At 39.1% G+C, this 14,604-nt stretch overlaps 1 protein-coding gene across 4 annotated transcripts in view; it reads right to left on the minus strand.

The window, feature by feature from the left end:
- The window catches only part of JAM2 (junctional adhesion molecule 2), a 60,012-nt gene that overhangs the window by 20,800 nt on the left and 24,608 nt on the right, over positions 1-14,604 (minus strand). For all 4 annotated transcript variants that reach the window (XR_006718244.1, XM_045501585.1, XM_045501587.1 and 1 more), the window contains exon 2: positions 3,957-4,022. Coding sequence is in view for 3 of the 4 variants with exons in the window: in XM_045501585.1 (XP_045357541.1) it covers positions 3,957-4,022 (66 nt within the window). In the remaining variant the exon portion in view is untranslated. The remainder of the gene's footprint in view (positions 1-3,956; positions 4,023-14,604) is intronic.

Raw genomic sequence — 14,604 nt, forward strand, 5'->3', positions numbered from 1 at the left:
TAAAAAAAGAAATTAGAATTCTTTAGAATTTAAATACAAATTTCCTAGAATTCGAAACTGGAATTCATCACGTGTTTCTTTGGGAGTATTCCAAGCAAGGCAATGGCCAGTGCCTAGATCCGAAGGTGCCAACACCATGACCTCCAGAACTGTGAGAAACAGTAAGTCAAATGGAACCATGGCATCAACATCTGAGGATAAAGAACCAAATGAATGGAGAAGCTAACTGCCACAGACTCTCCTCTCTCTTTGCAGCTAAAATACAGCACTTATGATCAGAATGAATCTGTAGGTAGCCCTCAGGGTTACTAAACCCTAATGTAGTAGTTTAAGGCACGGACTTTGGAGTTGGAGCTCTCCCATATACAATGTGTGCGATGTTGGGCAAATTACTTAACTCTTTTTGAACGTTATATTCGCATTTGTATAAAGGAAAAAAATGATGGTATTCACCTTATGAAGTTATTGTGAAGATTACATGAGGTAATATACTTATACACTTGGGTATGTACTTATATATATGCTTATATGCTTGAGGTAATATACTTATATAGTTGGTACACAGCAGGTGCCCCATCAATGGTTGTAACTGCTTTCACTCACGAGAAACTTCTTGTCATTGTAGTTGAAGTACGCCTTGACGTGATAGAAACCCACACTTTCTACAACCCAAATTTACCTAAAAAAATCACTCGAATTTGAACTAAAATGTTATCTCAGTTGTAGACAGCAAAAAATAGGATACAGACATAAATCATATTTTCCCAAAGCAAGGCATACTGAAGCATACAAATGTACCATGTTTTTTAAATAAGATGATTATTTCATTTCCAAAAACATGTCTCTCTTGATTCGAGGAAAGAGATTTCTTTGTTTAGAAGACCTATTAGCAATAACTATTTTCACGTAGCAAAACAGCCACTTTTAGGAATCACATCGATAGAAAGCACTGTGGGTTTTAGTTTTTCTAGGATTCTGTACTGCCACTTATCTTTTGATTTTATTCTCCTTGCTCAAGTTAAAAAATCATCAGAATCTGATGTAACGCAAAAACAGAATCGATGCTACCAAAGCAGTTATGAAGACTTATGAAGAAATTACTTCTGTGAGAAAAAGGCATTCTATTAAACTGATTTATAGCTCTCAGGATTGGACACTCTGCATAAAGGCTGCTTATATAATTTATAAGCCTAGCAAAGCTGCCCTCGCTTCAGTCTTGCTCTGTTCTTGGCACGGCTATGGGAAGTGACACAAAACAACAGTACCGAAAAGAAGGAATTAATTCATGATTTGTTGACATCGGAGAGACAAGAAACAAAAAATGAATGAGGTGGAAAGTACCTACGCAGAGACATAAATTACAAAATATTTTAGAGTTGAACTGAAATTAAGTTACTGCGTAAGATATCCTGCAACTAAAATGTGGATGAAGATAGAAATTTATTTTTTGCCTTTAAGGAGAGCTAGGTTGGAATGACTGGAGCACATATGAAATCGAATCAAAGTACAATTCTTTTTTTTTTTTTTAATTTTTTTTTTTTTTCAACGTTTATTTATTTTTGGGACAGAGAGAGACAGAGCATGAACGGGGGAGGGGCAGAGAGAGAGGGAGACACAGAATCGGAAACAGGCTCCAGGCTCTGAGCCATCAGCCCAGAGCCCGACGCGGGGCTCGAACTCACAGACCGCGAGATCGTGACCTGGCTGAAGTCGGACGCTTAACCGACTGCGCCACCCAGGCGCCCCTCAAAGTACAATTCTTAAGTAAAAGGAGCAAAGGGGAAACAAAACAATAGAAAATGCTTACTTGGGAGTAAGACTAACATTTGATTGCAATACATCATAGAAGGATTTTTTATATTGAAAATAAAACACGCATTAAAAAGTAATGTAAATGGTACAAGATTTTATTTGGAACGATGGAAATTTTTGCAACTAGACAGAAGTGGTTGTTACACAACATTGTGCATGTACTAAATGCTACGGAATCACTCATTCGAATGTGAATTTCACCTCAATACATTTTAAGTTTATTTATTTTGAGAGAGACAGAGAGAGAGAGAGGAAGGGAGCAGGCAAGGGGCAAAGAGAAAGGGAGAGAGAGAATCCCAAGCAGTCTCCACACTGTCAGTGCAGAGCCCAACACAGGGCTTGAACTCACGAACTGTGAGATCATGACCTGAGCCGAGATCAAAAGTTGGATGCCTAACTGGTTGAGCCACCCAGGCGCCCCTCATCTCAATACGTTTGTTGAAAAGCAATGTAAGACTGAAGAATATAATTTTGGCGACCTCACTGAGATATCATGCCATAGGGCCTGGGCAGAAGCGGGGGCAGGGACATATATTCATGGTACCCAGCTGGTTCCAACAGTAAGAACCTCCAGGAAAGTACAAAGTAGGACGGTTCACTTCCTTTGTCCCTCACAGAATCCTGGCCTATCTTCTCTTCTCACTGTGTGATCCCTCTTTTGGCCTTTCTTGTCAAGTTTTTGACATCTTGTCCAGCCCTGTTTATCCTCCAAAGCCCTAAATTACCCCCAATCATTAATTTGCTCTTCCCACTTCTTTCCACTTAAAACTAATTCATGATAAAGAAGTGTTTTGTTAGCTTAATCATATAAGATATTAGGACTTTTGAAAGAACTCAGTTGACTGAAATAGTTATTTAAGTGTTTTGTTATCAACTGATGTGTTACTTTTGAATGGCAGGCTGGTGGTTACGATAGCACATTTTTACTGCACAAGCTTAGGTAACACCATGTGCCAGGCACTGTGCAAGTACTCGTTAAATACTAATCTACTTAGTTCCTCCCCACCCAGTTCTCTTCTTCAATCTTTGTCACTTTCCTTCAAGCCTGTCTCTCTACACTCCAGGAACCTAAGACGTGCCTGAAGAAGAGGGATCAGACACATTTGAAACTTGTTTCTTAAATGTTTACAATCTCGGGCCTAAACAAGCAGCACACTTAGGAAATAGTAATTCTTCTGTCTGCCTAGTATTATTGTGTTCTAGGTAAAAGAGCCTTCAGAAGAGTAGCAGGTGGTCAATATCTGAAGTAAACTTATAAAGCCCTTAAAAAGTTTTTCTTGGTTATTAGAGCTTTGAAATTTTTTTTTTAATTTTTTTTTCAAAGTTTATTTATTTTTGGGACAGAGAGAGACAGAGCATGCACGGGGAAGGGGCAGAGAGAGAGAGGGAGACACAGAATCGGAAACAGGCTCCAGGCTCTGAGCCATCAGCCCAGAGCCTGACGCGGGGCTCGAACTCACGGACCGCGAGATCATGACCTGGCTGAAGTCGGACGCTTAACTGACTGCGCCACCCAGGCGCCCCTGAAATTTTTTTTAATTGTGGCTAAATACACGTAACCTCTGCCATCTTAATAACTTTCAACTTTTTGCCACCTTAATGATTTTTAATTTTTCAGTAGTGTTAAGTACATTCACATTGTTAAGCAACCAATCTCTAGAACTTTTTATGTTGCAAAAGTGAAACTTTATACCCATTAAACACCAACTCCCTGTTATAAAAATACTTGAGAGGACAAAATCATAACAAAAAGTAGGCTATATTAATGTCATCTTAAATACGTTAAGTAGAGTGGGGTTTGCAGTGTTAATTTCCATTTGCCATATCCAGCTGGCTGGAAACTTCGCAAGACCTCCAGATCTTTGCAAGATCTACCAGTTTCACAAATTAGATTTGCTTTGTTGCAGATAATTTACCCAATAAGAGGCCTTCGTTGTACGTCAGGCCTTTCATCAAATGTCCAAAATTTCCATTGAGGAGGTGGAGAAAGAATTCTCAAGTGGAAATAGCACAGAGTAGCAGGTTGGAAGGAAGGATTAGTCTGAGGCAAGGCAAAGGGTCCCAACAAATAGAAAGGTAACATCACACGCATCATACTTTTGAGGTAAACAACCCAGCCCGTGAAAATCAGTAAGTTACTCTACCTTGATACTCTATTGCTGTGACTACTTGATGGCCTTTTGGGGCAGACGATCCATAGGCCTTATGATCTGAAAGATGAAAACAGATAAGACAATTAAAACAGCACCAAAGGCCACTTGCAACTATCTGAACGGAATGGAACAATAAGGAAAAATGGCCTAAAGTTTGATGACTGCTTCACACATTCGTAACACATAGGTGTTAAAGTATTAAAGTAAGAAAAACGATGCCAAACCGTGGATGTCTCTTCCATTTTTTTGTACTGTGGTTTTCTGCTTTTCTTTCAGAAAGCCAAACCCATGAATCTATTAGGGCTCCATGACAGACAACACAATCTCTTAACAAAGCCTGATTGTTAAACAGGTGTTTTTGCCCTTAATTTAGCTTAATATGCAATATACTGCCTAAGATAGTGTCCCTTTAAGATAAAAGCTAATTGTTTAAGGGTTTAAGTTGCTTTACAAACTTGTCCCTTGATTATACCTATATTATATAGAAATAGGTCATTTAACGTATTTTGTACTATGAAGCATATATATAATATATACCGCATATAAATTTTATATACACAATTTTGATGAAAAATGCAAGCAGAATATCTTTATTTTTTCCCCAAACATTTCAGTGTTTTTCCAAGATTGGTCTATAGGATTGAAATGACTGACCAGTTATGGTGGCTAATGTGATCTAATAGTAATAATAATAATAATAATAATAATAATATGATGATGATGATGATGATGGTGTATCATCACTTTCATAAACCTACACAGAAATTTTCATTCTAAAAAGAGCTTTTACTTTTTTTTTATTTGATACAATCCAACATTCAAAACGACTTGGTGTGGTACGCATGATTAAGACTTCAACAACAAAGTAGTAGAACCAGGAATTAAAACTTTTTTTTAATGTTTATTTATTTTTGAGAGAGAGAGAGAGAGAGAGAGAGAGAGAGAGAGAGAGAGCACACGGGTGGGGGAAGGGCAGAGAGCGAGGGAGACAGAATCTGAAGCAGGCTCCAGGCTCTGAGCTGTCAGCACAAAACATGACGTGGGGCTCGAACCCACGAACCACGAGATCATGACCTGGGCTGCAGTCGTCTAACCGACTGAGCCACCCAGGCACCCCAAAACTTTTTTATATATTTATTTTTGAGACAGAGAGAGAGAGATAGGGAGAGAGAGAGAGAGACAGAGCATGAGTCGGGGAGGGCAGAGAGAGAGGGAGGCACAGAATCCGAACCAGGCTCCAGGCTCCGAGCTGTCAGCACAGAGCCCGATGCGGGGCTGGAACCCACAAACCGTGAGATCATAAGCTGAAGTTGGACGCTTAACCGACTGAGCCATCCAGGCGCCCCTAGAATTTCTTAACTATGAAATAATTTATTACATTTCTGGGAAGGAAGAAAAAATGTTTCCTAAAACATGCCATCTTTGATTTATCCATATGTACATTGGCATGTAAATTAATCTTCCCTGTGTTGGGTTTCATCACTCCTAAGGAATACATGCTATTTTGGATAACTTTCTTTCTTTTTCTCTCTCTTAAAAGCCTGGACAGCAAATATAACTGTGAAATTAAAACTCTCAGAAACCTACAGGCCTCAAATGTCTAGCTCTCTTGTCTAACACTGTATAACTATTCAGGTTCTATATCTCTAAATTGCAAACATCTTTGTTAGGCAAGTCAGCAAAGGTGGTGTCTATGAGAAGAATGTAGAATTGAGCTGGTCCTTTTTATTGGCATTTGTAAATATATATATATATATATATATATATATATATATATATATACACACACACACACACACACATATATACACAAATATATATATATATATGTATACATATATATATATATATATATTAAAAGATTTTTATTTTTAAGTAAACTCTACACCCAACATAGAGCTTGAACTCACAACCCCAAGATCAAAAGTCACACACTCCATTGACTAAGCCAGCCAGGTGCCCCCACAGTTGTAAATATATTTATATACAGCAGACTTATGTGGCTGAGTCTTAGAGAGGCTTCAGGTCACCAAAGAATGATCTCATAATATCACTTTTGCTTGTATAGTAATAAAAAAAAAAATGAAGGGGTCCAAGCAATCTTTATAAGTATCTCCCTTTTCCCTTTTCCATATATGTCTGTCACATACCAGAATATGTGCCATAGTCCTCTGAACCCCACCGTCACCCCTATTTGCCCTCCTTTTCCAGTTTCTCCTCTCCTTCCCCAACTATGTTTTGTAGATCCCAAAGGGAGGATCCAGATCTCCAGAGATCATCGGGAGGGAAGACCCTAAGCTGGCCAAGCTCAAAGAGTCAGGATCTCATACGTTCCTGCTGCATGATCGCGGACTGTTTTTCCAGTGATTCTGATTCCGAACCATTTTTCTGTGACACTTTCAAAGCTCACTTTGAAAAAGCCTCTATTCTCCATTAGCAATGTGTAAATTAGTGCCCTCAGAGAGGTTCTGATTGTGACAGGCATTTCTTGTGATTTTTGAACTATTTTAGTACCTTGTTTAGACAAAACAATGAAGATTTCTATTCCCTAGAAGCCAGTTGAGGGAGAAATCTGGGCAAAAGAGAAAAAGAAAATCTTTGTTCCCTCCACATCATCACATCTTTGAACTTTTCAAACACTGCACTGCCTACTGAGAAAGTTTATTTTCTTCAGCAGGCTTAGGTCTGCTTTCATTTGAGGCGAATGTTAGTCTCATCTGAGATCGGAAGATTTAGCCCTGGGCTCAATTGTTTTCCCCTCTTCTCAATCCCAGTTTCCTATTTGCTAAAACATCCTTTGAGAAAGATTTCTTAAATTTGCAAAAATCGCTTGAAAAGTCCTATGGAAAAGTAGCAGCGGTGAACTTCAGAAACGTGATCAATTTCTTCAGAACTTGTATATGTATACATATGAATAGAAAAAAAAAGTGTCCCAGATACTAAGAGAGGATTGACTGAATGGGAAAAGCTATGAAGGCCAAACAAATTATAAAGGGGATTAGTTTTAGTAAATTAATAAATAGATGCTACTTCTTGATACCTGAATATTTATTTCTGCGATTTTAAGTGATGTCTTCTAGCTACATTGCTTCCTCTGGTTCTATTTACTTCTAGGCTTGCTTTTATTTAAGTAAAAATATCAAAAATGTGTCGTCATCTATGATGAACTTATTTAAACAGAAAGCTGTGAATCTTAAAAGAAATCATTTATTATAAGATTTCTGTCTTGTTTCAAGCCTTTCTGGTCTTGGAATTCAGTTGTGTTTTGTTTGTTGGTGGTGGTGGTGGTGGTGTTTAACTTGAACCCGGTAACTTTATGAAAACAAATGTTGGGTTTTATATCAACATTTTACTAACAGATTTTAGAAAGTCTCTGTTGGCTGTTTTCTTGAACTGATTTTTATTTTTTTTCTTCACTTTTCCAGAATGAGTTTAAAAAGAAAACAAACAAAAAATTGTCCTGTAGGTCTGCTGGCTGAGGTCAACAATTGTTTTAAAGTTAGCTACAAAACATCTCTAATAGTTTTTGGATGTGTTCCAAAATCACTGGCAGAAGTTCATAAAATGAGGTTAAGAGAGAATTATTTCCATAATTGTTAACAACTCCAAGTCAAGTAATCCCTAACCAAATGAAACCTTATATGTTTCTTTTCTCCCAACTCTAAAAATAAAATTTCTTACACTATCGCTCATCTAAAATACTCTTGTGTGACTAAAAATAATCTAGTATGATTAAGAATAAATATTTATATTTATGCCACAATTTGAAAATTTACTATAGAAGTATTTTTAAAGTAACACTTTGGGGGCGCCTGTGAGGCTCAGTTGGTTAAGCATCCAACTCTCCTCCATGGCTCAGGTCATGATCTCACAGTTCATGAGTTTGAACTTCAGGTGGGCTCCAAGCACGGAGCGTGCTTGGGATTCTCTCTCTCCCTCCCCTCATTCCCTCTCTCTCTCTCTCTCTCTCTCTCTCTCACGCACACATAAATAAACTTAAGAAAAAAGAAAGTAACACTTTTAATTGGACATGGTTACGAAAAATTGATGTGTCACAGAGGTTTTTTTTGCTTTAAGAGTACACTACAGAGAGTACCAAGCAATTTCTAAAAACTGTGGATATTAGTTATTTCATAAGTTTTCAAAAATGAAAATAAAATGTGGCTTTAACAGTCACTAATATACAATCATTGTGCTAATGAATATTGAAGAGATGCATGGGGCTAGTGGTAATAGATAAAATAATACCATCCAGTATTTATTATGGATTAGTGTATTTATAAGGTAGAAATAACCCAATGAAGTAGGAATTAGGAGTTAGATAATATACTTATCTATCTCACTATCATGCAAGGGGGGAGAGGATGAGAGGATCAGGGAGAGGGGGAGAGGGAAGGGGAGGGAGAGAGAGACACACACAAACAGACATGTCCTAGTCTCTCAAACTGGACATTCTGGCCCTTCCTTTTAACGAGACCTTGATATCCTATATGCAGAGAAAGGGAAATCATGCCAAAGTATAAGGAAAAATAAAAGATGTGACTTTGGACCTACCCGTGGCTGATGTCCTGATGAGTTAATGATGATCTAAAGAATTAAAGGGTGATTTTGACTATGAATAAATTTTCCCCTTAAGAACCTAGCATCTAAATAAGATGCGACTCCACTGTGTTAATATCCTCATTTGACAGAGGTGACGATTGAAAGAGGTCCTTGCTCAAGGTCACAATGTTAGAAAGCAGAGAAGCAAAGATGTGCAGTTTCTTCTAGTTAGTGTGGCTGCACAGACCCTTCCCCCTCCTCTCATTCTCAAATCAGCACAAGGCATTGTGAGAAAGTCATATAAAACTGGATTCTGTGAGAAGCTCTGCAGATGGCTTCACATCCATTTTCTTCCCTTTTTTTTTTACAGTTTATTTATTTTGAGAGAGAGTGTGAGCAGGGGAGAGGCAGAGAGAGGGAGGGAGAGAGAATCTCAAGCAGGCTCCGTGCTGTCAGCACAGAGCCCGACACAGGGTTCCATCTCACAAACCGTGAGATCATGATCTGAGCCGAAATTAAGAGTCAGACGCTTAACTGACTGAGCCAGCCAGCACCCCCACATTCATTTTCAATCTTTAGGGTTGTAAAGATATTGTTCTGAAATATAACAAATTGTCATTTTAACAGAGCAAGTGTTAATGGGCAAATATTTATGATGAATGAATAATTTGAATAAACCTTGTATATTTATTATATACTGCACTCAAGTTTTATGCCCTCTCCTCGTTTCTGTTTTTTTAATCGCTTGAGTATAAGAAGTATGATTGGTGTTTCAGAATTGAGTATATAGTTGTTTTCATATAAATTATATGCTTTAGCATATTTAGGGAAACTTTCAGGGGATTCTGTTACCAAAACCACTGAATGATTAAATTTGGGGGGGGGGGTGATATTAGATAGAGATGAAGTAAATTAACTTCTTACAGTAAAATGAATTCTCAAAAAATGTTTAAAATGTTCTTCAAACCCATCTTGCAATGTTTAATGGTGGCCTGTGATATTGGAAAGCCATCAACTGGCTGAATTTCTCACTAGGTACTCCCCATTAGGACATGAAAGAAACCATTTTAGGATTCTGAGATCTTTCTTTAATATTCCCCAAGTGACAATCCCAGTCAAACACAGTATGTTCACCAATGGCATTAACCATAGATTTAAAATTTTTTTTAATGTTTGAGAGGGAGAGAGATAGAGGAGAGGAGGGGTGGGGGCAGAGAGAGAAGGAGACACAGAATCGAAGGAGGCTCCAGGCTCTGAGCTGTCAGCACAGAGCTCGACGCAGGGCTTGAACTCACAGACGGCGAGATCATGACCTGGGCTGAAGTCAGGTGCTCAACGGACTGAGCCACCCAGGCGCCCCTAACCATAGATTTTAGATAGACGGCAACAGTCAACTGAACTCCAGTAGGCTCTCAAGGTAAGATGAAAAAATGCCAGGGTGCCTGGGTGGCTCAGTCAGTGAAGTGTCTGACTCCTGATTTCAGCTCAGGTCATGATCTCATGGTTTGTGGTATGGAGCCCCGCATGGGGCTCTACAGCGACATCACTGAGCCTGCTTGGGATTCCCTCTCTCTGCATCTCTCCCTCTCTCAAAATAAATAAATAAACATTAAAAAAAAAGATGGAGATGTTAATATGAATCACATACTCAATGGAAGGTATGGATGTCGACCATTCTATGTTCTGATCGGTTCTCCCTAAGATTAAGGTGCCAGGAAGCCTAAATCTTTGTAAAAGTAAGATAAATTGTTACTAAAGATGCCAGATATCAAAACAGACACATGGTGTAAAGGCAAAGAACATTAAAATGGGAGAGGTAAAGAATAATAAACCTGAGTGTCTCTCCTCACTAATTGACTCATGTGGTCTGGACTGTGTCTCAGGCACATCCTTTTACTAGAGATGGTGCATCAAGCTTTGAGAGCTTGATGACATTTTAACTTAACATTATTCATTGCCCTTTGATCTGAAATTGTAGTCACTAACTCCTAACTTGCAATATGGTTTTTCACGATTCAAAGTACAGAACCACCACCAATATCTGATAGTTATATTCCTAAGCAGAAATGGACATACTAGTGTAATTGTCAAATAAATAATTTTTGAGAGCAGGTATTGTAAATCATTTCTCCAGAGTTCGGATCAGCTCTGGGCAAAGAGAGCTAAAACCACGTTTCTGAATCTGGGTTCTGAACTCTGGTTCTGAATCACCGAAGTGTGTGAGTCTGGGAATCCCTGCCCCAAATGTCCTAACAGCTGATACACACAGATCACTCAGTGGCTGACTGGGTCAGGGGATAGTGAAATGGTTATTCTGCAGTCATTTGATATGTATAAAGCCACTTAAGCAACATATGCGAGCAGAATTCTACCATCTACTAAGCTCTTTCCACCCTGACCCTACATACATGCTTGTTTTAAACTCGTTGGACCTCCAGAGTCTTACTTCTCTGCTTTACTGAATGAATTTGGGGAATCACTTTGATGCATCCAATGTTTTCATGTTTTGAAAGCACAATCATGCAGTAGTGAGTACAAATTAAGTTTTACAGGGATTAGCACAGAATGTCGAAAATATTCTCTAATATTTCTAATCTGTCAAGTTTATAGCCTACAAATAAAGTTATCTTTGCATTTCTTTTTTTATTTTTATTTTTTTAATTTTATTTTTTATTTTTTAAAATTTACATCCAAATTAGTTAGCATATAGTGCAACAATGATTTCAGGAGTAGATTCCTTAGCGCCCTTTACCCATTTAGCCCATCCCCCCTCCTACAACCCCTCCAGAACCCTCAGTTTGTTCCCCATATTTATGAGTCTCTTCTGTTTTGTCCCCCTCCCTGTTTTTATATTATTTTTCTTTCCCTTCCCTTATGTTCATCTGTTTTGTCTCTTAAAGTCCTCATAAGAGTGAAGTCATATGATTTTTGTCTTTCTCTAATTTCACTTAGCAGAATACCTTCACGTTCCATCCACGTAGTTGCAAATGGCAAGATTTCAGTCTTTTTGATTGCCGAGTAATACTCCATTGTATATATAAACCACATCTTCTTTATCCATTCATCCATCGATGGACATTTGGGCTCTCTCCATACTTTGGCTATTGTTGATAGTGCTGCTATAAACATGGGGGTGCATGTGTCCCTTCGAAATAGGACACCTGTATCCCGTGGATAAATGCCTAGTAGTGCAATTGCTGGGTCGTAGGGTAGTCCTATTTTTAGTTTTTTGAGCAACCTCCACACTGTTTTTCCAGAGTGGCTGCACCAGCTTGCATTCCCATACATTTCTTAAATGAAGACAGAGCACTGCTAATGTTTAAATCTTTCTCTGAGTTAGGAGATTTACAAATAATGAATAAATGCATCAAGGGAGGCCAGACGTGAATTGAACAAGGCTTTAGCTTTGGGGCCCTCCCTCCCAATAGCACCTCTGAGGCCCTGGGTGGGAAGGCCTAGCAATGGGTGTACATTCTGTAAAACTTGCAAGGACAAGATTTTTTTTTTCTTCTTGGTACAATTTTTCTTAGCGAGGGCTCTAATAATCCATCTTTGCACAGAATTATGGGCTTCTCCTTATTGAGTTTACTTAGCTTTCTAGACTTGACTACCTATAATAAAGAACGCGATCTCCGGAAATCATTGTCTGATAGTTCAACCTTTAAAGCACTAAGGATTTTATATGGTCAACAACTTAGTGCACCCCTGCCCTCTCCCTCTGTCTCAACTTTCATTTCTTAAAATATGGGGGTTGCATGAATCTTATTTTTCATCTCTCCTGCTGGATGATGATTCATAAAAGCTTTAGCCCTTACAGGGCATACATATGTTATTAATTAAATTCTATTACCATAAACACTTGCAGAAGAGATTGGAAAACTAAGGGAAACCCTCCCAATTTTTATTGTTGCTTCATGTTTCCTTTCATTAGTCTTCAGGAAGCCAGAGGAACAAGAACCATTTATTCTGAAACGCAGAACATGGAAACAATGGTTTGGCATTGCTTAACTCTCATATTTTACCACTGTTAGGTAAGACTCCTCAGAATTAAGTACCCTGATTTCTCAGGTGCTTTACATCCAGGGACTATAATCCACCCCCACTTTTTTTTTAGGTAAAGACAGTTCTCTCACTCATTATTTTCATTTTGAAACTGGTTCTACACATCCAACAGTGAGCTAACACCAAAACATACCTTTTAAGGTCAGTCAACTAGACCAGTCAACTAGGAAATGGTTTAATGAAAGTTTGTGTCACGGATTGAATGTTTGTGTCCGTCCCCCCCTCATTCCCAAAATTAGTGCGTTGAAATCCTAACACCCAATATGGTGGGATCAGGAAGCGGGGCTTTGGGGATGAGTAGGTCATGAGGACGAAGACTTCACAACTGGGAATAGTGCCCTTATGAGAGAGACCCCAGAGATGCCCATCTCAGCCACGTGAGGACCCAACAGGAAGGTGGCAGTGTCTAACCAGGAAGCAGGCTCTCACCAGACACCGGATCTGCCACCACGTTGGTCATGGAATTTCTAGCCTCCAGAACCACGAGAAATAGAGGTTTGTTTCTGAGCTACCCAGTCTACGGTGTCTTCACTCTTGCAGCCTGAACTAAGACAATCTGTCGACATTCAAATCAGAGCTGCGTCCTGAGCTGCTCAGGACATGAGCAGGTACCATTCAAGATCCTATTTTTGAAACTTATTCAGATGAAGCAGTTAAAAATGGACAAAGGTATCTGTGCACCAATAGGGTGTAGAAGTCTAATTGCCACAACAATACTCAGGTGAAACGGTTGTTTGATATCTTGTGTAGCGTGGGGATGACTGGATTTGTGACAGAATCAACCAGATAGTTTCAATGTAGAGGCAATCTTAGCACTTCATTTTTTGATGAGGTGCTACCAGAACTGACTTCTCATCCAATGGGATAAAGAGCGAAATACACCAGCGCCATTTTCAACAGCTTGGCTTTTTGACTAAACTGTTGATTATCTGAAATCAAACAAAGAGCAACATTCAAGCCCAGATGGCTGAGGAAAGGGTTGTCTGTTTAAAGGTGGCAGCCCAAGGCTTGATTACAGATGAGGACAGAATAAATCCTTGTCTTCAGGAAATCACAACTAATAGAGACAAAATGAGACCTAACTGGCTTTGAAACCCAGTGCTGTGAATTACTGGTCACACCGCCTTGGGCAAGCTACAGCCTTAACCTTGTAAACCTGTTTCCATTTTCGTAAAATGAAGCTAGTGGTGCCTTCCCTCATTGGTTACACGATTAAATTAAATAAAGTATGTAATTGCTTAGTCCACCTCCTGGCACACAGTGGATGCTCTACACATGTTTGCTTCTTAGCTCGCCCCTCTCACTTGACTGCTTTTTATCCAATGTGACAATGCGAGTTCAGTGCATTACAAATGATTCCACGGATTGCATGGATGGATTGCAAAAACAGTGAATGAATTGGTAGGGTTATATTTTTTCTTCCTTTTTAAATGATTAGCATGATGTCCTCATTGCAGTGGCTCCTCAGAGTGGTAGGAAGTCCTGTGTTTAAATTCTACCTCCTCTTTATGCTTGCTGTGACATATTTGGGACAGCTATAGCCTCTTTGGGCTGCAAAACATGATGCATGACTTATGGTGATGAAACCTTCCCTAACTACTTTCACTGACACAAGTCACCACACCCTTCACCTTGGTAACACCTTCTACACTTCACGCTTCCCTGCTTTTCCTTCTCACAAGTCTTATTCTTGGTCCTCTCCTCTTCTCTGTGCTTCTTCATTAATACTGTGATCCAGACTCATGGTATCAAAACACCCCCAGATCCTAACAATTCCCAAGTGTATGTGTCCAGTCTGGATCTCTGCTGAACTCTGGACTTGGATTCAAATGCCTACTTATCTTTGCCACTGGAAGGCTTAACAGACATTTCAAACACTATGTCCAAACCTCATCTTTCTCTCTAAACCTACCTCACTTACCTCACCTCAGATGATGGCAACTCTATGATTCCAATTGCTCTGGCCAAAAAGTTTGCACTTGTCCTTAATGAGTCCCGTTGCTATAGCCCATGTCCAATTCACCAGCAAATCCTA

Source organism: Leopardus geoffroyi, chromosome C2, assembly GCF_018350155.1.
Source record: "Leopardus geoffroyi isolate Oge1 chromosome C2, O.geoffroyi_Oge1_pat1.0, whole genome shotgun sequence".
Lineage (NCBI taxonomy): Eukaryota > Metazoa > Chordata > Mammalia > Carnivora > Felidae > Leopardus > Leopardus geoffroyi.